Below are 22,458 nucleotides of genomic sequence, written 5' to 3'. Positions count from 1 at the left end.
AAGTCACGCCGCGTGGTAAAGTAAATTTCGCTTTTATCTTTTCGTTTCGAGGCTCGTTTCATTTTTTCCATCGAAAAAAACAAGATCGATCGTTTTTCTCACTCGACTGACTCATAGAGGGGTCGAGTCTATCGCGTGCACGATTGATCATCAGGTGTGCGTTGCACGGTTGCAAGCCCTTCCGAACCGAGACCGTTCGATTGGCCACGTGCGTCCACGTAAACAGCGCTCGATCAATGAGTGGAGAATTCGGCGTGTTTACGTACGACTAGAAAACACAAAGTTGGGCATTAATCCAAAAGTAACTATAATTAAAATAACGAATAACGTTAATTCGTTTGACACTTATACATTTTATTTCACGATTGAAATTATCGAAATAATTTTGTTCATCACTGGTGGGAAAAGAGGCTGTTCGGTCGAGGCACGACTGTTCGACTGCTGGAAAAAAAGTTTCGCGGGACGGCACAGGGGCAAGAGGGGTCCTTCGCTAGGACCGCCTATTCCCATTTCAGACGCTTTGTTGACAACCACGCGCTACGTAATAGCAAAACAGCTATAATTTGAACGTTCAAAATCGTAAAAATTATTTTCACTTATTAAGTTACGTATGATAATCGTGCATGACTCGAAACTGAAATATTATAATAAATAATACTGTATTATCGTAATACGATGATAGAAACAAAAATACGTGTGAAAATAGGCGTTTCTTTCCACCAGTGAGCACCAGTTAAAACGAATAACATTAATTCGTTTAATAAGCCGTTTATCGCTCCGCGTTTATTCCATGTATCCAACGAAAATTATCGAAGTAAGTTTATTCGACTATTAAATTTTGCCCATAACTGGCGGAAAGAAAAAGACTATTCGGTCGAGTCATTTTTCAATAGGCGGACACGAGGTGTGATGAAAAATGAAAATCGCGCTAGCTTTTCATTTTTCACGGAATCGATAACGAGGATACACGAGGCGTTAAAAATAACGAAATATCGGGTGGCGAAATCTACCACGGTTCTCTCTCTCTCTCTTTCTCTTTCTCTCTCTTTCGAGAGACATTTAACGAGCTCGACTCGGTGAGATAGGATTGGCTATGTACTCGCGCAGAAGGAGAGGAGATAAGTTTTCGATATCAGGTGCCGCGACCGATAAAACGCATTCCAGACCACCAGTTCTCGCGCTAAACGCGGCCCGTGTGTCGCGTCCAACAGCTTTGCCTCCACTCGGTGTTTCACTCGGTTCGTTCACCTTCTGCCCCCCCGATTTTTTTTTTAGGGAGGAGGGCTGGATTTTGTCTTCTCTCTGTCAACGATGATCGGCTGGATCCGTTGCGACTCTTGCAGACCTTGTTGGGTGTGCGTCGCGCACAGGCTAGGAATTTTCACTGTTTTTTGCAGGTAATGAGAAAAGAAAAGAAAGTTTATAAATCGAAAAGAGGGGGGAAAGGAGCGTATAAAGAATGCTCGTTTTCAATTTTCTTCCCAATCACGAGCGAGTTCTCTCGGTATCTGCACGATGCACGTAGGAAGACAGGTTTTCGGAGAATTCACGGATCGAAAGTGCGCGCGGAAGTTTTCTTCGAGTTCGCGTGAATCGGCGGCGCGCTATCTCGACTGGAATTCACCTGTAAAGAACGAGGAGGCCGGTGGTTATCTATGATCGATGAAGCGTCCTTTGCTCTTTCGTCATCGAGATAGCTTCTACAGCAGGGAAAACTTGCTCTCCTTTTTTCTCCTGAGAAACCATTTTCAACGACGGGGAGGGGAGAATTCGATTGCCTTTGTGCCGTTCATTCGCTTTCGTGCGGAATGGAAAAATTATTAAATCTTCTTTCTTTTTTCCTTCCTTCCTTCCTTCCTTCCTTTCCCTCGGCAGCCAGGAATTATTCCTTTCCTCGGCCTCGAAGAAGGAGGAATCTGGTTTCTACTCGCGGTCGCTTCTTTTATGAAATAAAAATCCCCCGCCTTTGCGTGCACGTGTTACACGATACCCGCTCGAAATTCACCGATTTTCCACGGGTATACGTATGACTTTCTCCATCGGCGCCCGCCTCGATACAGCTCTCTTTCGTGCCGCGGAGCAACGGGCCATGTGTTTTGGATCGTTTCAGCTATTAGACCTCGGTCGGAGAATAGGCTTTTTCCTAAAACCATTTACGAGCGCAAACAATTCTCCCGACGCCAATGGCGCCGCACTATTTATTGCTAACGTTCCTCAAATTTTTTTTCAAAATATTCCACTCCCATTATTTTCCTCCCTCCGTTTTGTATCCCCTCTTGGACTTATAATTTTGTTTTCAACTCAGTGGCGTCCTCTCGGTCCGATATTATCAGCCAGAAGATTATGCAACCGCTTCGTCTCTCGCATCTGTTTACGTAACCGCTCATTACCGGGCGAAACGATCGATTTTCATTAACGTCTCCCCGCCCCGTTTTCCGCGCGTTACGTGAATTTCGAACGGACGTCCCCATTCCGCGCGCGAATTAAATCGAATTGCGAAACGATCGCGTGAGAAGGGAAACGCGCAATTGTGGGATGAACTTGAAATCTGATACGTTGATAAATTGCAACGATTTAATTTTCCTTTACGGAAAAAAATAAGTAAACGTCTTCTGTCGCGAAATATTTTTGAGAAAGAGAAAAAGTGGATTTAAATCAGGAACGGACCTCGCCAAATTTATTTAATCTCGAATCGATATTAATTTTAAACGTATGCAAGAATCTGGCATTGTGCTCTCTCGGTTGTTTTCCACAGTTACGTATTGTATCGCGTTTCAATTTTCTTCTGAGAGTAAACGCGCGATATCTTGGGTAGATAAGGAGGACAAATTGTCACCGGTTGCCTCTGATTATTTTAAAAACTTTTCCTCCAAAAATTCTTCTTCTACTCCCTCGAGTTTGTCGATTCGAAGAGTGTACGAATCTCGTTGCGACGAGCGAGAATAAATGAAACGCGAGCCAATCGCTTGTTCAAAACCGAAAAAAGAAAAAAGAAAAAAAACGAGAGTTCCGGTGATGCCGGATTCGGGTAAAAAAAAAAAAAGAGGAAACGAGTTGCTTTTGTTACCGCAAATGAGGCTCTCGAATGAATGGAGAGGAGGCCTGGCATTTGTCGCAGCGAGCCTTCGCTTCGACAATGCACCTTTGTCTTCGAAATCCGCGACGATCGAACGCTTCTTCCCTTTTACAACCACGCTTTCTCACACTTTGCGAGAATTTTTTTTTTTCTCGCGTCGAGAAACGACATCGATTCTATTCTTAATTCGATTCGTCGATTTACGAAATATAGCGTATTAAAATTCCTTCGTGTTACCCGTGAACACGCTATATTCGACTTCACGCTCGTAGGAGAATGAATAAGCTGCTCGAGCGTTGGAAATTTTCCTTCCTTCTCCTCTCGAGTTCCTTAGGAACCGAATTATTGGGGATGAATAATGGGTAGAGAGAAGCGTGGAGAATAATCGAGGAGGAGAGAAAATGCTTGAGAAGGAAGATCGGTTTCTGATGGTCCGGCGCGGAGAGGACCGAGAGACTTCAATGCTAGGCTACGTGATCTTCGGAACGCAGGAGCGACGACACTGCGCGGGAAAGAGAGAGAGAGGGAGAACATGGACGGTTGGGAAGGAAGGGAGGGAGAGGGAGAAGGAGAGAGAGAGAGAGAGAGAGAGATGGGCATCCGCGAAGAAGACGCGAGTTTGGAAGTTCGAAGGTAAGGTGGGAAGGAAAAGGGAATTCTATAGGAAATAAAATTTATCTATATGGATAATCGGGTTGCAAAAAATTATCGCGATGACGTGTTCTGCCTGGAGAGAGAAGAAGATCCGAAGAAGAGTTGGATCCGATTTCGATCCGAAGGGTTCGTGCTTAAAAATCTCTCTCTACATTGCCACGCGAATCAGGGCAAAAAGGGAACGTTGGAAAAAACAAAAGACGAGCAAGCCGGAATTTCGTGGGACGAACAAAGAGAGAAAGGGTAGAAAGACGAAGTAGAGGAGGAGGAAGAAGAAGAAGAAGAAGAAGAAGAAGTGGACAAGAGTGTGGAAAGAAGAAAGAATAGAGAGAGAGAGAGAAAGGAATGGTCGAGCATCAAGTAGAGGAAAGAGAGCGAACGAAGCGTGGAGGAGGACCGTTGGAGGGGTATGAAAGAGGCAGTTCCCTTGGAGGGAGGTAAGGTAGGAGAACGCGCAGCTGAAAAGTGGTGGTGACCAAAGGCGCGGTGAGCGGGAAAGAGAGGTGACGTTGAGGGACAGGTAAAGTGGTCAAAGGGAGGCGGGGAAGGAAAGAGAAGAAGAGAAACGCTACAAATGAGGAAGAGGGTACGAGAAACAGAGAGAGGGGGTGGAGTGGGGGGGAAAAGGAAAGAAAGATCGAGAGAAGGGGACACCGGCTTGCCTCGGTCGGAGTAAAGCGAAGCCAACAAACTCACGTCAGTTCGAAGCTGGAGGGATGCCAGCGTTCCTCGTGCGTTCTTCTACGCTTTTGTACCGTTTCTACGTTGCTTACGTTACACCACCGATCGACCGATTCTATTAATTTGGAAGCTGGAAAGTGCGAAAAAAAAAAGTGTAGAGAGCGGGTAGAGAGAGAGAGAGAGTTTAGTTCGAAAGGAAATCATTTCGTAGTGCAACACTTCGAGACAGTGAGAAGTAGTGGTAGTGGTGGTGGTGGTGGTGGTGGTTGTTGACTCCTCCTCCTCTTCCTCCGTCATCGATTCTCGATCATCGAAGATACACGAAGCGCGAAGAGAAAATTGTTGGAATATAAAGCGACCACTTTTGTTGGTCGCGAAAAGGAGAAAGAGAAAAGAGGAGGCGTGTTCGGTGAAAGCGGAGAGGATCTCGAGACGCGACTGGCGATCTTTTGCACCGCGTGCCGATCGAGAGTTGTTCGATCGAAGGGAGGGAACACGTAGGAGAGAGGAGAGGGTAAAACGAAAAGCGTTTCGGTTTTCTCCCTCGGGTGATATGAGCAGGGCGCAATTAAGGCGGTTAACGGAGTCGGGAATACCTGTCCAACGGCGGGCCAAAACCGGTACGAGCGTTCTCCGTACGATATAGTGCACTCCTCCTCCTCCTTCTCCTCCTTCTCCTCTTCCTCCTCTTCCTTCTTCTTCTCTTTCCTCGTTCCTCGCAGCCTTCGAAAGGTGCATACACCTTGGCAGGCCAGCATCGAGTCTGCGCTTCTCGCGCTTCTTTCCTCTCCTTCTCTCTTTCTTCGCCTGTTTCTTCTTCTTCCATTCCCTCGTTTCTCCCGTTAAACTCAAGAGGGAGAATGGACGCGGCAGCGTCCGTCCAGTGATACGAACGCGATCCATCCATTCCTTCGAAGTGGACGAACTTCTCGTTCCTCGATCGCGCGTATATACGAGTGTGAGTCGCAGATCTTTCCGCGGATCGTCGGTTGCGTGTAGTACGGTGCGTGACCGGAGGAAAAGTGGTCGGTGTGGGTCGATGTGGAGGGGAGCAGGGAAACCGATCTACGAGGTGGAATATTTGTGCGTGTGGTGCGATCCGAGGGCGGTGGGAATGTACGAAAGGGCGGGAACAGGAAGGTGATACAGGAGGAAGGATCGCGTAGGAGAAGAACAAGAAGAAGAGGAGGAAGAAGAAGAAGAAGAAGAAGAAGAGGAGATGAGAGTGGAGGGATGAGGGAAGAGGAGATAGAGGGAGAGGAAAATGGAGATATAGCGAGCGATTGAGATTCTTAGCTCGTTCGTTGGTTGGTCGCACACCGAGCGCTAGCTGCGAGAGCTGCTCGTCCGTCCATGAGGTTTGAACGAAGGACGAATTGTCGAGAAGCCACGCCATGAGAATCCTGAAAACGCTACACTGGTAGGTGTTCCAACCACCGACGTTCGCGCGTTGTCTTTCTCTCCACTCTCTTCTACGCAGCTATCGTCGTATGCGCATACACGACATATATACACACATATATACACACACACGTACACACGTACACGCGCCTTTTCTTATTTCGACGTTACGGCAATGCGAGTTGCCGCTTTTAACGAAACGCGCTCACGACTGTGAGCGTTTTTGAAGCGATTTTGCTCCCTACGACGGATCGTAGAGTTCTTTGTATGGAAATCGATTCGAGGAAAGCCGAGGCTTTGCCGTTTTTGCCTCCTGAGAATCCTTCCTTTCCCCTTCCCTCTCTCCTTCCACGGACGTTACCGTTTACCGGAAGTTAAAAAGGCATGCCTGTGAGGCATTCTGCTACTCCACGTGTCCACGATCATTTCGAACGTCATTCGGACACGTGCACAAATCCAATAAGTGCATTTTATCCAAAACTAATATCGTAAAATATTGTTACACGATAATGCCCGTTCGCAGCGTGGATCATTACTGTGAAAATACGAGTATGAGGTATTTGCCAAAGCGGTCGTTAACGAGTAACGGTATCCACGAAATATTGACCATAATTCTAAGAGTTTTCAAAACTCGGTTAACATTGTCTCGGTTTCTCGGAATTTCTCGTACTCGCCCAGACACGGAGAGAGTTGCATAATCGGTCGGAAAAGCCTCGTCCTCTAACGGGCTAAAGCGTTACCTGGCCGTTCCAACTTCGCCAGGTACGGTTCAGGCTCCCTGTGGAATTCTTGCAATTTGGCTTTTGCTCGATCGGCTCTTAAATATAAATGGAGTCGTCTAGCTTGTCAATAGACGCTGTTAGATCGGAAGTGTCGGAGCGGAATCGTAGAGCAAGATGGGACGGTTTTAGCGAATTCCTTAGAAGAAGAAGACAACCGAAGAGAGTTCGAGTGCTGAAGAGGCGCAACGCGATTAGGTCTGTCCCAGCTTTTCAATCTCTCTCGAACGACGACGGGGTACTTCGTGGAACGTATTTCTAGCTGGGATAAAAGCCTCCTCGTCTCCATTCTCCGAAACGAGCTCCATTGCTTTCTTCGAATTTTCGTACGATGCGGATAAACTTTGCTTTACGTATATTCCTTATTTTTTAATTTTAAAGGGAAAACAGATCCACTTTTATTCTTTATTAAAAAAAAAAAAACAATCCTTTTTTCCGATAAATTAATTATTTTTGGAAAAAGAATCGTCTGAGTCGTTCCCCGGAAGTGCCCCGTTGAATCGACACGAATATTATTGTGTGTTCCCTTTTTAACAACATAATCCCTATTTATATATAAAAGCAGCCACCGGCTAGCCTAGATATCAGCGTTTTCCTGCTTTAACCGAAGAGAGAGAAAGAGCTGGTCGAGTTTCCCATCGCTGAGTAGCCGCCACGTAGATAGATTGCACGTATATGTACACGTTCCCCGCATACCAACCGTGTGTCACTCGATACGTTTTATCTTTTTGTCGTTCCGTCTACCGGATCGAATACTCTTCCATCGTTGTCCCTTGCTCCATCGTCCTTGATCGACCACGTAATGATCGCCACGATGACGAATAATCGGAAAATTTCTTTCTCTCTTTCTCTCTCTCCGCCTACCGTCTGCTCGAACGAGAAGAAGAAATCGGAGGGAATATTCGAGAAAACGTGGATCCATGTTTGAAAAGAAGTACAGAGAAAGCACGTGAACTCGTTTACAAGCGCGTATCGCGTGCGCGTTTTCCGTCGCTTTTGTCCCGAACTCGGCCATTGTCTCGGCTCTCTTCGGCTATACCCACTCGTGGAATTCACGTGGCCGCCACTTAGGGTACGGGCGCAATGCCTGTCGCGCCTCTTGTTCTTCGCTCCCCTCTCTTTGTAACTGGATCCACGCGGTGGAAAAAAATTGTATTCATTCCACGAATTCGTCCTGGACGACCTTTCGTCTACAAAGCGTTGAGAATATCGCGCTCGATATTTTTCAAAACAAACGGTTAGTCGTTATAAGATAAATTATCCTTTAACGATTATTAGCAAAAGTTCTGGCAACGTTTTAATATTAACCGAGGAATTCCATGCGTTCGAAACCACGCGAAAGTCACGATTGCAACGATCGAATAATTTCAGCTCGATATTCGGTTGAAATTTCTAACGCGTTATTCATTCGCTGCTCTCATTCGACCGGTAATAACCGACGTGCGAATGCCAGGCCGCAGGAGAACGAATTCTTGCGAGTTTTCTAAACTCGCTTTCGAAACCTGCTTCTCCTTTCTTCCCAATTTTTCTCATTTCACGGAAATTGACTTTTTTTCGCCCGATGACCGAGAAATTTTTCCAATTACTCCTCGACTGTCCAGAAGGTTGGGAACTCGATGGAATTCGATCGAATTTTATCTACTCTTGTAATTTTATATTTCATTTTACGGAAGAACGAAAGTTAAAGATATTAACGATATCGAAGCGAAAGTATACCACGGCCATTTTTTAATCTCTCGTTTTCCTTTCGGATCCGATAAATTTTCCATCGAGGCGAGCATTTCCGTCCCGCGTTTTAAATGTCAACGAGTCGAAAGGATCGCGCGGGTAAATTGCACTTTGTAATTACCAAGTATATCAAGGGGTGAAATGTGAAAAGGAAAACCCCTTCGTCAGAGGAAGGAAGCCAGTGTCGCGTAAATTTTTACGTAGCGATTCTTTCTTGGACACCGAGTCCAAGTTATCATCTTTTTATAACATCCCCTTCTTTTTTCTTTCAATCAGTCAAACAAGGAACGAAAGAATTCGAAGAGGACGGCAGTCTCTAATAATTAATATATCTTCTCTCTTTCGCGTAGTCAAATATAGTAACCCGTGTATCGTTTTTCCCAGTAATTCGCTTGCGTAGCATCAAGTATTATTTTTCTAAAATAATTTTTGCTAAATATACGGTTATCCCTGATATAATCCCTATATATATATATATCATATATATTCCAAAAACGTATTTTTAATCTCCTTTCTTTTCACCTCGATGAAACACACCTTTTTCCATTGGTCGAAACGAATTCGAAATTAAAGAAAAGAAGAAACAAACAAATTTAATACGCATAATACGTTATATGACGAATTCGTGTCAACCAAGGGGCGGCAAAGAGGGAAGAGAAGAAGTGACAGTTTCTTCTTCCATTGTCTCCAGGTCCCGAAGGCGTAGCGGCAGTGGCTTGACGGACACACACTCGCAGCAGCAGCAGCAGCAACAGCAGCAACAACAGCAACAGCAAGTGCAGGAGAACAACAACACCAGCTCGAAGAAGGGGCAGGAAGGGTTGGGCCCCGATGAGATGTGGGCCCCTGGCGGGCTAGGGCCTCACCGGGAGCTACCAGTCGACGTGCCCGACACCCTTCTTCAAAAGGCCTATCCCAACAAGGTAAACAGCCGCTCGTCCGATTTCAGGAACGAGCTTCTTCGTTCTCCTCCCCGTAGCGCTAGCGACCTCGACCTCTCCCTAAACCTTAAAAACGACACCCTTAAAAAATCGCCGCCGCCGCCGCCTCCGCCTCCGCCGCCGCCGCCGCCTCCTCCACGCATCAGCAACCTAGACAACCGCGCTAGAATCGATCCGAACGGCGAGGCCATCCGGAACGGTCAGCCGCCGATGCTCAAGATCGAGCTGAAGATCGAGAACCGCCTCGAGGACGAGGAGGGGAGAATCGTCAAGGAGGTGGACAGGTACGACACAACTACCGATTTTAACCCTCCTTTCAAAGATTTCGGGGACGAGGAGGAGGAGGATCAAGAGGAGGACGAGGGAGTGAACGAGGAGGAAGAGGAAGAGGAAGAGGAGGAGAATACAGGGACAACGGAAGGGCAGAAGGAGTCGAGCGTCGATCTCGACGTAGAGGAGGACTATCCGTTCGCGAAGGAGGATTATCCGACCATGTTGAAGACTTGTAGCGACGACTCGGCCAGCCCGAGAAGCTCCTCCGGCAGATCGGACAGCACCGCCCCCCTCGACACCAGCCTGGTGCTGAGACACGCGAAGACACGTGGCAAAGGCTCGCCCACCTACGACGCAAGGCGGATAGATCTCGGCTCCCCTTGCCGGGGACCCGTCGTCCCGGAGATCAAGGTGGCGCCACTCTACCAGAGGGCCACGGCCACCACCGCCGCCAGTAACAACACCAACACCAACACCAACACCAACACCAACACCACCACCTCGTTCGACAACCCCGCCTACGGTTTGGCCGATCTTCAGGAGCTCCAAGGATTTTTGATGAGATCGGACGAGGTGTCCGACCTGACTCGACTGATCGACGCCGAGCAATGCCCCACCATCCCGAGAATCCCACGTGCTAGCGAGCAAGACGTTGTTGCTTCTCTCTCGACTCCCTCTCGCGGCAAGCAGGAGAAACTAAAGTCGGAAACGAGCTGTCCGTCGATCGTTTCGACGAGCAAATCGACGGTTGGCAAGAAGCAGCAACAACAATCGTCGAGCGGTGGTCACCACCATCATCACCAGCACCATCACCATCACCACCACCACCACCATCATCACCATCGGTCGAAACAGAAGGGGGGGAGAGGCGTGGAAGCGGAGGAGTCGCTGATACGCGCGGGCTCGAGCGACGACCTCGCCGGGATCGAGTCGGGCAGCAGCCTCTCCTCGTCCTCGAGGCGGCAGCACCAGCAGCAACAGCAACAACAGCAGCGGCCCAAGAAGAAGAGGCATCAACAAATCTCGAGCGGCTACTCGACCCTGAGGAGCGACACGTCCACCGTCGATCTCGAGCACGTGGACCGTGGTAGCTTCCTGGTGGTCGGCGGCAAAGCCTATCGCGAGGTGGCCGTCGACTGCCCCCCCGACTTCGTCCCCGTCGCCAAACGCCACCCCGTCTATCCCCCGCCGAACAAGAACGGGAACAAGAACGCGTCACTGTCACGACACCCGAAACGCGACGGTGGTAGTGGTGGTGGTGGTGATGGTGGTGGTGGTGGTGGTGGTAATAATAACAACAATAATAACAATAATAATAATAATAAGATGAACGGGGACGAAGGGGGGGCGGGTATCGTTTGCGCGAAGTACGACCGTAGTAATAGGTTTCAACTCGGTGGCAAGCCTGTTACGGATCTCGTACCGGGATCGCCTGTACTCGACCCCTCCTCGAACAAGGTAAGAAGTAAGAAAGTGAAGAGTATGCTTTTCCAACGCTTCCTTTGCACTCTCATCGCCACGCATCACCCCTCATCGCGCTGCACGCTTTCGCACGCAACCACGCCTCGCGCCACTAATCGCTCTTGCTCTAACCGTTCGAAAATGATGGACGGGGAGGGGGACGAGGAGGAGGAGGAGGAGGAATACGATTCGTGGTCGGTCCACTCCTCTCCCTGCCTCGACGACACCGACTCTTGCACCGTTGTCCGTTTTTCGAACGCCGAGGATGCGGAGGGGGGGAAGCTCTCCTTCCTTCTCGCGGCGAATAAACGATCGACTCGAGGAAGAGAAGGACGAGGAGGAAGAGGAAACAGAAGTCGAGAAACGGACGAGAATTGTCGCAATTCGTTGCGCGAGTTGTCTCTCGCGCATGCGCAAAACAGGACTAACTCGAGGCTGTCGCTCGAGTATCACGGGCGTTCCAAAGCGATCTCCTTGCTCGAGCTTGGTGGCTCGAGTCACGGGTTCGAATTCGCCGGGACGAGTTTGATCTCGCGGTCGAACTCGTGGGAAAACTCAGAGGGAAGGAGAGAAGAGGAGTCGCAGGATCGGGGAAGAAGGAGGATAATACGTACGTACGCCTCGCGCCATCGCTACGATCGTCATCATCAGCTTGCCGAGGTAAATCAGGTAAATTCTTTCGCTTCTGCCCTTTCGCTTTCTTCTTTCGCAAGGACGATGATCACACGAAGCTCTTGCGAATCTTGTTCTGGTGGATGGTTGAATCGGGGGAAAAATTCAGCAAGAGGTGAAATGCATGCGTAGTAGAGAGCTTGGAATTTTTGTCGAGCATGCCCAGCTAGAAAGAAATAGATCCAGCGACCGTCTCTTACGTAGGAGGAAAGGTAATACGTATACACGTGCACGTGCTCGTTATTGCATGTGTTTTTCTTCCTCCTCTGTTATTGCAATAATCTCGCGTTTTCCCTCGATCGTTGCTCTTCGCTTCCACGTGGCCGAGAAAGGAATACGGTGTTCCTTCGAAAAAATCGAGTCGAGAAAAAAACGATCAGAAACAGGAGGAGAAAAAATTTTCTTTCTTTCTTTCCTTCTTTCTTTCTTTCTTTTTGGGGAAGGGAGGGGGATAGTCGCGATCGCGGCGCCCTGTGTACGTACCTTGGGGTTGCTTTAATGCGAGCTTCTGTTTTTTTTCCTCCCTTTGAAACGGATTTTTAGACCGGTCTGAACGGGGTGAAACCTGCCATCCCCCCGAGAGATCAAAAGAGGGCACCTGCCAGACCGCCGAAAGATAACCTACGTTTGTCCACGCAGAACAATAACGTGGAGAGCACCGATAACGCGAATGCCGAGCCTACGCAACAACAACTGCATTCCATCAGAAAATACCAGGTACGAGCCTTTTCTTCTTTTTTTTTCTTTCTCTTCTTTTCATTTTTCTTTCATACATCTCCCTTTCTCTCTCTTCGTCTTCTTTCGGCACGAATATATATATATATATCGCGGTTACATCCTCGTATCCGCTTCATGAATACCTCAACGCGCGATATTCGAAATCGGTGAATAATTCAATCGGTGAAATTAGCGATAAGAACGTTGCAGAATAGTTGGTTCTTTCGATTCGACGTTTTCTCTGTTGATAAGAGAACGACCGCGTTTACCGAAGATTCGATCGAATTGAAATCGTATCCGATAAAAATTTATATTAAACGAGTATCGAAACGATGAAAAGGTTGGCGAAGAGAATCATTTCGATAGACATGCGAAAAGAATCGAGATAATCGCGCAAATAATCGATGGAAAAGCAACGTTTATCAAAAGCAAAGATTTCGCGATTTATTAAACGAGTAACGATAAAAACGTGGCAAATTGGCGATAATTGCGCGTAATCGACGGAAAAGGAACGTTTACAAAACAAAACGTAATTCTTTATCGAGCGAGGATTTATTATAAACGTGTACGACGAGTAAATGAGAAATGAACGTTGGCGGAGAGAGATATTTCGGTGGGCGTGCGAAAAGAATCGCACGTGGTATTTCGCATGAATAATTTAGCGTTGCGTAACGGGGCAAAGGCGGGGAATACGTTGTTCGAAATCGTTGTACCGATCACGATTGTTCGCGTTCCGGCAGGAAATTACGAGATCCGGACGCGATAGTTATCGAACGATCCAGTTTTCACTGGATTCCACGTTTTTTCGAATTTCCATTCTCATCTTCGTTTCCTTGACGGATCGACCAGGATCCCGTGTGATTTACAGAATACTTTGGAGAGATGAAAATCGAGGCGGCCGACGACGTGTTTGCCTTTACAAATTCCTTCACCTCGTGCACGTTGAGTCAAGTGTGGCTTGGAATGTAAAGAACCCCTTGTAACGATAGTCTAAGATTACACGAGGCTCGAGTGTAACGTTACGAGTGGTAAATTTCGATAGGTATAGTACAGGCGAACGAACCGAGCCATTTTTCCCTACCCTGACCTCGCTCTCCCGCTTTACGGCCAGTCCGGAATTTTTTCCTCCTTTTTTTCTTTCTTTCTCTGTTTTTCTTCTACTCGTTAAAAACCAGATACCACAGAACGCCAACCAACCAGGAACATCCGTCCCGCTTTGCGATAACGAGTCGTCTTTCTCGAGGATAATTTCGAGGATATTATCCTCGAAAAAAAAAGAGAAAAAAAAAATCTTACTTTTTTCTCTTAGAACCTTTATCCGCGAAAATTGAAAATTCTCATTTATATATTTCTTTTTCGTTTCGAATTTTTACTCGAATTTATTAGAATCGTACGTCGTGTATTCATTATGATGAATGTTCAAAATTTTCCGTAAAAGAATTCCATATAAATCGATATCGAGGAACGTGTAAGTGAAAAAGTTTTTTCTATTTTTATACCATTCTGTCTTTTGACGTTTCGCGTCGTTATAAGATCTCTATTTATTTTTCTAGTGGCTTACTCAGCCACAGGGAAGAAAATATTTAGTAAATTTTCTGGCCAAAATCACAGATCGTTGCCAGAATCGTAAGAAATCCATCTAGCAGGCGAAGTGACGTACGGGAAGCCATACGTGTGTAACGCGAATGGTTGGCTTCGTCCAACTATTTCTCAATAATACGCCATAGACCTCGAAATGGTTACGTAAAAATCGGTTGTGGAACGATTCTCGCGCGGTTGACGTTTTATCGCGCGGTGGGCGTTCAACACCGATCGTTGTAACCGCGACGATTGTAACCCGATGCAGTTCCAACCTCCTCCGCCCGAGATTTTCGCTTACGGAAACAAGATATAGGGGAAGAGCAAAGTTTGCCACGATTCTCTCTCGTAGCTTCGTTTGCGAACGATCTTGTCGCTACTTTTCGATATTTTTCGATCGAAATTGCATTTTCGTCGTTCGCCGCTCGAGAATAGAATTGTATGTCGTCGATAAATGTCGATAATGTCGATATATTGTCGGTAATATATCGGGTGAAAATATTGATCACAATATGAAATGTACCGAAATTTTTTTTTTCTTATTCTAATTATTAATATTTTTAACAGTTCTTTATGATCCAACGATATTTCATCCGAATAAATATCGATGTATAATAATCGATTATAATTCGAATATATCGATAATATCGTTTGAACAACAAGGCGAAAGTAACTAGAGTTCTTATTTTTTTCTTCTTATTCGAAATAATTATTAATATTGTTAACACGATCCAATGATATTTTGTTGATTTGTTAATATTCAAAATATCAAGATTTAAACAGACTACAACATAATATCGTCGATAAATCGAATATATCGATATATATCAATAATATCGTTTGGATAACGGATGAATGTAATTAGAATTCTTATTTTTATTTCTTATTATTTCAAAATAATTAAATAGGATATAGTTCCTTTTTAATAAAATCTATTTATTTTAAAAAATAATAATTCCACTTACTTGTTTCGATATCTCGACGATATATCAAAAACCATCGATAAAATATCGATAATCGATAGTCGCAACTCTAGTCGAAGAATAGCTAAATTACAAATGCTGGCTTCGCGTTAGATGGAACGTTTACTTGTCTCTCTTGGATTTTTTACGTTACGTTATATTTTGAACGTTGCTTATTCACGTGCACGTATATTTCGTTATATTTGTCTCTCGTAAACGTGCTAGGAAAAATGGCCGCCAATAACGGCCACACCACTGTTCACGAATGTTAGAACACACTCGGCGTAAAAGCGTTCGATTGTTATCGGTTCATTTTTAAGGAAAAATAATCGCGCGATACAAATATCAGCGATAAATCTATATCGAAAGCATTATTTTCATCTATCGTTATTATTATTCGATTGCTCACCCGCTATTTATAACGCTCGCTCTTGATAAGTGTCCTAATACGTGTGAACGAGTGTGAGAGAATCTGCATGACTTTTTAAATCGTATCTCCAAGCTAAAATTACACAGCAAGAAGGTATGCCAAGAAATAATTGATAAGCCTATGATTCCAACGTTATGTGCCCAACGGGATCTCGTGATAAGTGTTATAAACGTATATGCCCTCCTTGATGTCGAATGACGCGTGGAACGATCGTGCGTTTACGGAAGATATTTTCCAAAATTATGCAACACATCACGATACGACGAACGAGGTAAGGGAATGAAATTTGTTGTCTCTAAGGCTCGAATATAGATAACGATTCCATGTCGGTAACAACGTCATCGAGAAGGCAAACGAGATCGTTTATCTTTGGATTCGATTTAATAATCGAACGTCGCGATATTTTCAGGGGATAAGAAGGATGTTTTTTTTCTTTTGAATCGCGTTGGATGAAAGATGAGAGGTAAACGGATGATTTGATTGTGTAGGAGCAGCTACGTAAACGAAAGGATGAGGAGGAGAGGCAGGAGATACTCAATCGATCGTTACGCGGATCGAAAAAGCTGCAGGCTCTGGAGAGCCACGCGACCAGCCTATCGGGCCAAGAAAATCTCGCATACACCCAGGACGAGGTGACCACCGTCGGCCGTCCAACGCACGTCACCACGCAAGAAGTAGAGGAGCCTCCCAGGCCCCTCAGTAAGTTCGCTCGATGAAGCATTATTAACGACACACTTCTCTGCTCTTCATATAATTCCTTCTTTTTTCTTCTAATCCAGACCTCTTTCCATTTCTTTCTCAATCGTACGCTTCAAGTGTGAGAACCGATGAGAATTATTTGTACGGGGGAAAAAAAAAAAAGAGTCCAATAATCTCGAAGTTAAATTATAGAAAAATTCGTGTGTACGTTGTGGACGGGGAAGAAAGATGAATGAGTTGGACTAGATGATTCGAAGAGGACCACTTGTTCGCGTCACCCTGTCTCTGTTTACCATCTTTCCCTCTTATACGTGAGGTATTGATATAAGTGTTATGCAGGTTTTATCAAAAGAATCGCGTTCGTTGTACGATGAGTTTTTAAAATAGGAGAAAGATAGTATTATTTCTCGTAAGAATAGCACGAAAAGAAAAAAAAAAAAAAAAAAGGGAGGACGCCTCGCCTCGGGGTGAAACGTTTGAAGAACCTCTCTAATTATCGTTGCTTGCATATTTCAGCATACGGAGAGGTCGTCGCGACGTTGGAGAGGCTACAGCTTCAGTTGCGCAATATTTCCGGTGCTCTAGGCATTTCGGGGCCGGGTGTCGAAGCCGAACTCGAAGCGGTGCGAACTCTTCTGGTGCAAAGTCGATTCGCATCTGCACTCGCCACCCACCACATCCTCAGAAATCGTTTAAGATCGAACAAAGTTTTGAAACATCACACCGAGGACGCCTCCACTTTAGCACGAGACGTACGTATAAGTTCACTGTTGAAAAGAAATATCGCAGGAAGAAATTCTTCCCTCTCGAGGATCATTTATATACACTTTACAAGCTTTGTTGACAATCCTGATATCACGAAATATAATTTGAATATTCAACTCGTAAAAGTTATTTTCATTTATGAAGTTACGTTAATAATCGTCTAAAACTGAAATACTTTCGAAACTATCAATTATTTCGCATATATTCGTAATATATTCGTATATTTATTACTACTCGAATAGAAAATTACGCTTAATAAATTAAACTATCAATTGTAATCAACTTACGCAAATATTGATGCAAAATAAGAGGTTAGAATTCTTTGGATTTTCTTGCCTATGTTGTGCATCGAGCTTAGATACAGATCGCTCGTTTTGAATTAGTATATGTGACAAATACCACACAGAAACGAAAATGCGTGTGAAAATAGGCGTTTCCTTCCAAATTAACCAATCGGATTCCTTCTGCGAGACTTCTTTCCACCAATGAATGTCGCTCACTGTTATTATTCACCAAGGGCAAAAAGGTCCTTCGCTAGAACCGCCTATCTCCATTTCAGACACTTTGTTGACAAACCTGACACCACACATAATAATAAAAACGTATAAGTATAATTTGAATATTCAGTATCGTAAAAATTATTTTTATTTATGAAGTTACATCAGGATAATCATCCAAGACTGAAATATTCTAGAAACTATTAATTATTTCGACGCATATCGATATATTAATATACGCGACAAATACGACGCTACAAATGCTTATGAAAATAGCATTTCCTTCTACATCGATCAATCGGACGTTCCTTTCGCGAGACTTCTTTTGATGAACAATATTTGCATAGTGCACGTAATTTTCTTTTAACAAATTTTAAGGATCCTCGTTTTTTGAGTACACAATTTTTATTCTTTTTTTTCCCCCCCCACGCTTCCACTCTCTAGTGTGTGGACATTCTCGAGAAATGGCAGTCCTCGTCGACAGCAACAGGTGTCGGTGGAGCGGAAACGATCGCCGCCGTCGAGGAACTGACAGGAATTCTGACGAGCTACGACATGGAGGCCCTCCTCCTCACCCACGACTCCATCATCTCGTACGTGGATGGACTGCAGAGAAAACAAAGCCCCTCGTCCTCGTCGCCGAGCGGTCCACCGAGTCCGACTTCCAGCTGGAGAGGCTCACGGGTCGTGGACAACATTAAAATTATCAGAATCGAGAAAACCAACGAACCTCTTGGTGCTACGGTCAGGAACGAGGGTGATGCGGTTATAATAGGTGATTCGTTTTTTTATTATATTTCGTCGTTTTTGCATTCGGCGATTTCTTAACTTCAACAATTTCTTTTTCACGAAGGACGTGTCGTGCGAGGAGGTGCGGCCGACAAGTCTGGACTTTTACACGAAGGGGACGAGGTTCTCGAGGTGAACGGCGTGGAAATGCGTGGCAAAAGCGTAAACGAAGTGTGCGATATTCTGGCTGGTATGCAGGGCAGTCTAACCTTCCTCGTGCTCCCGGCACCCACGAGTCACAGGAACAATTTGTCGAATAGAAGGGAAGATACGAACCAGGTAATGGAGAAACTATTCACGAAATCAGCTTTTGACTTTTGATTCTAAAATGGTCTCGTGTTTTCCAGATACAACACATACGGGCCCACTTCGATTACGACCCTGAGGAAGATCCTTATATACCGTGCCGGGAATTGGGTGTCAGTTTTCAGAAGGGTGATGTGTTGCACGTCATCTCTCAAGAGGATCCTAATTGGTGGCAGGCGTATCGAGAGGGCGAAGAGGATCAAACGCTGGCTGGTTTGATACCCAGTAAAGCCTTCCAGCATCAGTACGTGAACCTTCTTTCTCTTTTTCTTCTTCATGTTCTTCCAACGCATCGTTTGATGTTTTGTTTTCTTTCTCTCTTTCTTTCATCTTTAATCTCACGCAGGCGAGAATCAATGAAGCAAACTATCGCTGGTGATAAATCGACCGTACGCGGTTCCAAGAAATCCAGTACGTTGTTGTGCGCTAGAAAGAATCCAAAGAAGAAGAAACGGAACAAGTTTGGGGCGAACTACAACGACGACGGGTATCCGCATTACGCAACGACTGCCATCGACGGTAGGTACAGAAGGGATTTACACGCAAACACAAATATTTGCTGATCAAACATTTACATTTCTATATAGATTACGACAGCGAGGAGGTACTTACTTACGAGGAAGTCGCGTTGTACTATCCTAGAGCGAATCACAAAAGACCGATAGTTCTGATAGGGCCACCAAATATCGGGCGACACGAGCTGAGACAGAGGCTGATGCACGACAGCGAACGTTTCGCGGCTGCTATTCCTCGTAAGCTCTCTTATATTCGTTATATCATTTATGAATCGATGCCTAAAGTATCTAAAATCTATTCCCATTCTTTCAGACACGAGTCGTCCAAGAAAAGACTCGGAAGTGGACGGACAGGACTACCATTTCATTTCTCGTTCTCAATTCGAATCCGATATACTTTGTCGAAAGTTCGTCGAACACGGAGAATACGAGAAAGCCTATTACGGCACCTCCGTCGAAGCTATACGATCCGTAGTAAACTCTGGTAAAATCTGTGTTCTTAATCTGCATCCGCAGAGCCTGAAGATCTTGCGAAATTCGGACTTGAAACCGTACGTGGTATTCGTCGCGCCGCCAAGTTTGGAGAAACTTCGCCAAAAAAGGATCAAGAATAACGAGAGTTTCAAGGAGGAGGAATTGAAGGATATTATAGAGAAAGCACGGGAGATGGAGGATAAATACGGGCATCTGTTCGACATGATCATCATAAACACAGATACGGATAGAGCGTACAATCAGCTGCTGACGGAGATCAATTCGTTGGAAAGGGAGCCTCAGTGGGTGCCTGCTTCTTGGGTTCAGTAAAAAAAAAAAAAAAAAAAGAAAATATGGAACGAAGCATGGTTTTTTTTCGAAACACCAAGCCAAATTTCGCCGAGACAGCGGAAAAGGCCAGTAATCGAGAGAGGCGGGTTTAAAGTCTGATTTGGAAAAAAGTCACTTTCCAAGGACTGGTTCTTTTACTGGTGCCTGTTATACATTTTAACGTTTCGTACACGCGCGTTAATTAAACGATTCCTTGCCAGGCTATCGTACTCCAAGTACCGCTGGTGTAGTCTTCCGTGTCGTACATATGGTGCCATCTGAATATTCGAAGATCGTCGTCAGCAAGATCATTGTACAAAGAGCGTCGAAAATTCGCGTGATTTCTCGTTCCTCGATTTACGTGTTCGGGGGATTCTTGATATTTAAAAGTCGAATCTCGAGGAATCGTTGGATCGTGACGCTCGTTTTTCACCGTATCACAGTAACGCTCTGGTTTTTCCCGAGGATTTTACTCTGCATAATTTATACCGACGAGACGTCCCGGGGAAAAAGTTGCTACTACTTTTGCGCATAAGATATATTATATATAACATTTTCCCAAAGATATGTGAACTTGAAAGAGATCATTCTTCTCTTCTCTTCAAAAATCACCAGATTTCTCCAGGATACACCGAGCCCTGAAAGGAAAAAGAAAAATAAAAACAAAAAAAAAAAATGGAAACGCGAAAATCTTAAATCTTACGAGAGCAGCCTTTTCACTCGCAAAGACATGAAAGACTTTTCGCGTTGTCACAATTTTCACGATAATCCTCCTCCTAAGGAGAGCGCGTCCTTTTCGCTGAGTTTTTTAAGTCAAAAGAAATAAAAAAAAAAAAAAAAAAAAAAAAAGAAAAGAAATATTTCGCAAGACTTTGCAAGTTGTTAACGTAAACCACGTTTCCTCGTATTCGTAATTTTTGTGTGAAACTAGTAATTTCGAAGAAGGCGGAACTCATAAACGTTTCATCGTTCGCTCTAGGTACTCTCTTTCTCTCGTGTTTATTTAGAGGAAAGAACCATAACTTCTAATCCAAGTAGACCTCGTTAATACGATATAGATTTAGGCTCGTGTGTAAACCAAGCGTAAACGAATTTTTAAGACACTTTGGAAAGAAACAATTTTTTCCCTCCCCCCTCTTTTATTTTTGTCTTCGAAGAAATTTTTTTTTTTTTCTTTTTTTTTCCATTAAATCAAACTTTCATATCAGCCATGTATCCATCCATATACCACCTTCTTTACTCGATTAGCAATAACGCAGGATGTTCTTCGAGTCGAAAATCCTCGCTAAAACAAAAAATATGGTATCGTGACTCCTAAACAAAAAGGGAAAAATTAAAAAAGAAAAAAAAATCGACGACCGTTTTTAGTTGAGGAAAGAAATTTTCCCGAGAGTAGTTTCATTCGTTGATGTCGTAAACCCAGTTAGAAGCGAAAGAATGTTTCCAGTGAGAGAAACGTGAAAAAAAAAAAAGATACTAATTGCTACCTTTTTAGTCCACTATTTAAGAAGTTAAGTTAAGAAATCACGCACGATGGTCGGAGTATTGTGCCAATTAGACCGCGTGTCGAAGAAGACGTGAAATGTGCCAAAATATCTGAAGAAAAAGAGAGGCAGAAGGTGAGAGGGCAAAGGGAAAAAGGAAACGAAGAGACATTTGGGAAACACGCTCAACGGCACTTTCGTGTATCTGTCGTTATATTAATTCTGTAAATATTTGTGCACTTGTATAGAACAAAAAAGATGAATGAATAAGAAGTTATTATCGTTATTATCGTTATTATTATTATTATTATTAATATTATTAATTGTATCAATTATTATTATCATTATCGCTTCGATTATCCTCGTTATTCGTCATCATTATCAACCGTACTCTTATTCTCGACCGATTGAAACACAAGCAGATTAAATAACGCAAACGAAGGTCAGTAAAACGATTGTACTTTTTTTAAGCGGCTAATTCTAAAATTATCGACGACAGCCATTTTTCTTTTTTCTTTTTTAGTTGGACCCGTGAAGCGTGCTTCGAGTACGGCGTCGTTAATGTGTCGTTAATAACTAAAAACCCATTTAGGATTTCCCTAGGTAATGCGTTAACAGCACGCGCAATGTACAGAAAGTCTAATCTTTACAGGAATGATGCCTGTTCGAAGTGTGTGTACGCTATATTGTTGCGAATATTTTTTTCGACAATCCTATTTGATTTTATGTGTACAAAATAAAACGTACAACTTCAAAGAAGAAATCTGTATGTATAGGTTCATACACTTTGTATATACGTATACAGTACGCACATGTATCGCGAAAAATCAAAGGAGAAACTAATATCCGAAAACCGACCATTGTTGTTATCACGAGTTAGCTATTTTTATGCCTTCCGTTACATCCAATCGTTCTTCCCTTCAAACCTGTGTGAAAGTGTACGAAAGTGAAAGAAAATCCAAAACGAATTATAACGAAGTATTTTTTCTTGTTCTTTTTTTTTTTTTTTCTTTTTCTTCTGCGTTTCTTAAAATCTTGTATTTTGCGACATCTCGTGTTTAGAGAAGATCGATATCGTAGAAATCTGTAATATCGTTTAGAAGTCTGTGATGTGTTAGAATAATCGAATCATTGTGTAGATCGTTTAATACAAGGGCGGAACCGTCGACACGTGGAATCAAACGAAAAATACAAGCGCTGACGATGATAGAGATCGAAAGAAAAAAAGAGAGACGATTATTTGCAT

The 22,458-nt window shown here is 44.2% G+C and overlaps 1 protein-coding gene across 16 annotated transcripts in view; it reads left to right on the top strand.

Moving 5' to 3' along the window:
- The window catches only part of LOC107995801 (uncharacterized), a 36,445-nt gene extending 16,695 nt beyond the window's left edge, over positions 1-19,750 (top strand). For 10 of the 16 annotated variants that reach the window (XM_062082391.1, XM_062082390.1, XM_062082389.1 and 7 more), the window contains 10 exons: positions 9,011-11,663; positions 12,210-12,383; positions 15,842-16,052; positions 16,569-16,804; positions 17,759-18,089; positions 18,168-18,382; positions 18,451-18,653; positions 18,756-18,928; positions 18,997-19,161; positions 19,238-19,750. In XM_062082391.1, coding sequence (XP_061938375.1) covers positions 9,011-11,663; positions 12,210-12,383; positions 15,842-16,052; positions 16,569-16,804; positions 17,759-18,089; positions 18,168-18,382; positions 18,451-18,653; positions 18,756-18,928; positions 18,997-19,161; positions 19,238-19,728 — 4,852 coding nt within the window. In that variant the 3' untranslated portion in view covers positions 19,729-19,750. Of the gene's footprint in view, positions 1-1,275; positions 1,398-3,832; positions 6,790-9,010; positions 11,664-12,209; positions 12,384-15,841; positions 16,053-16,568; positions 16,805-17,758; positions 18,090-18,167; positions 18,383-18,450; positions 18,654-18,755; positions 18,929-18,996; positions 19,162-19,237 lie in introns of those variants that run through there. The other 6 variants (XM_062082397.1, XM_062082398.1, XM_062082396.1 and 3 more) reach the window with 6 other exon arrangements.
- Positions 19,751-22,458: the final 2,708 nt, after the last annotated feature.

This window comes from Apis cerana, linkage group LG11, assembly GCF_029169275.1.
Source record: "Apis cerana isolate GH-2021 linkage group LG11, AcerK_1.0, whole genome shotgun sequence".
NCBI lineage: Eukaryota > Metazoa > Arthropoda > Insecta > Hymenoptera > Apidae > Apis > Apis cerana.
This window is presented reverse-complemented; position numbering and strand designations above follow the sequence as displayed.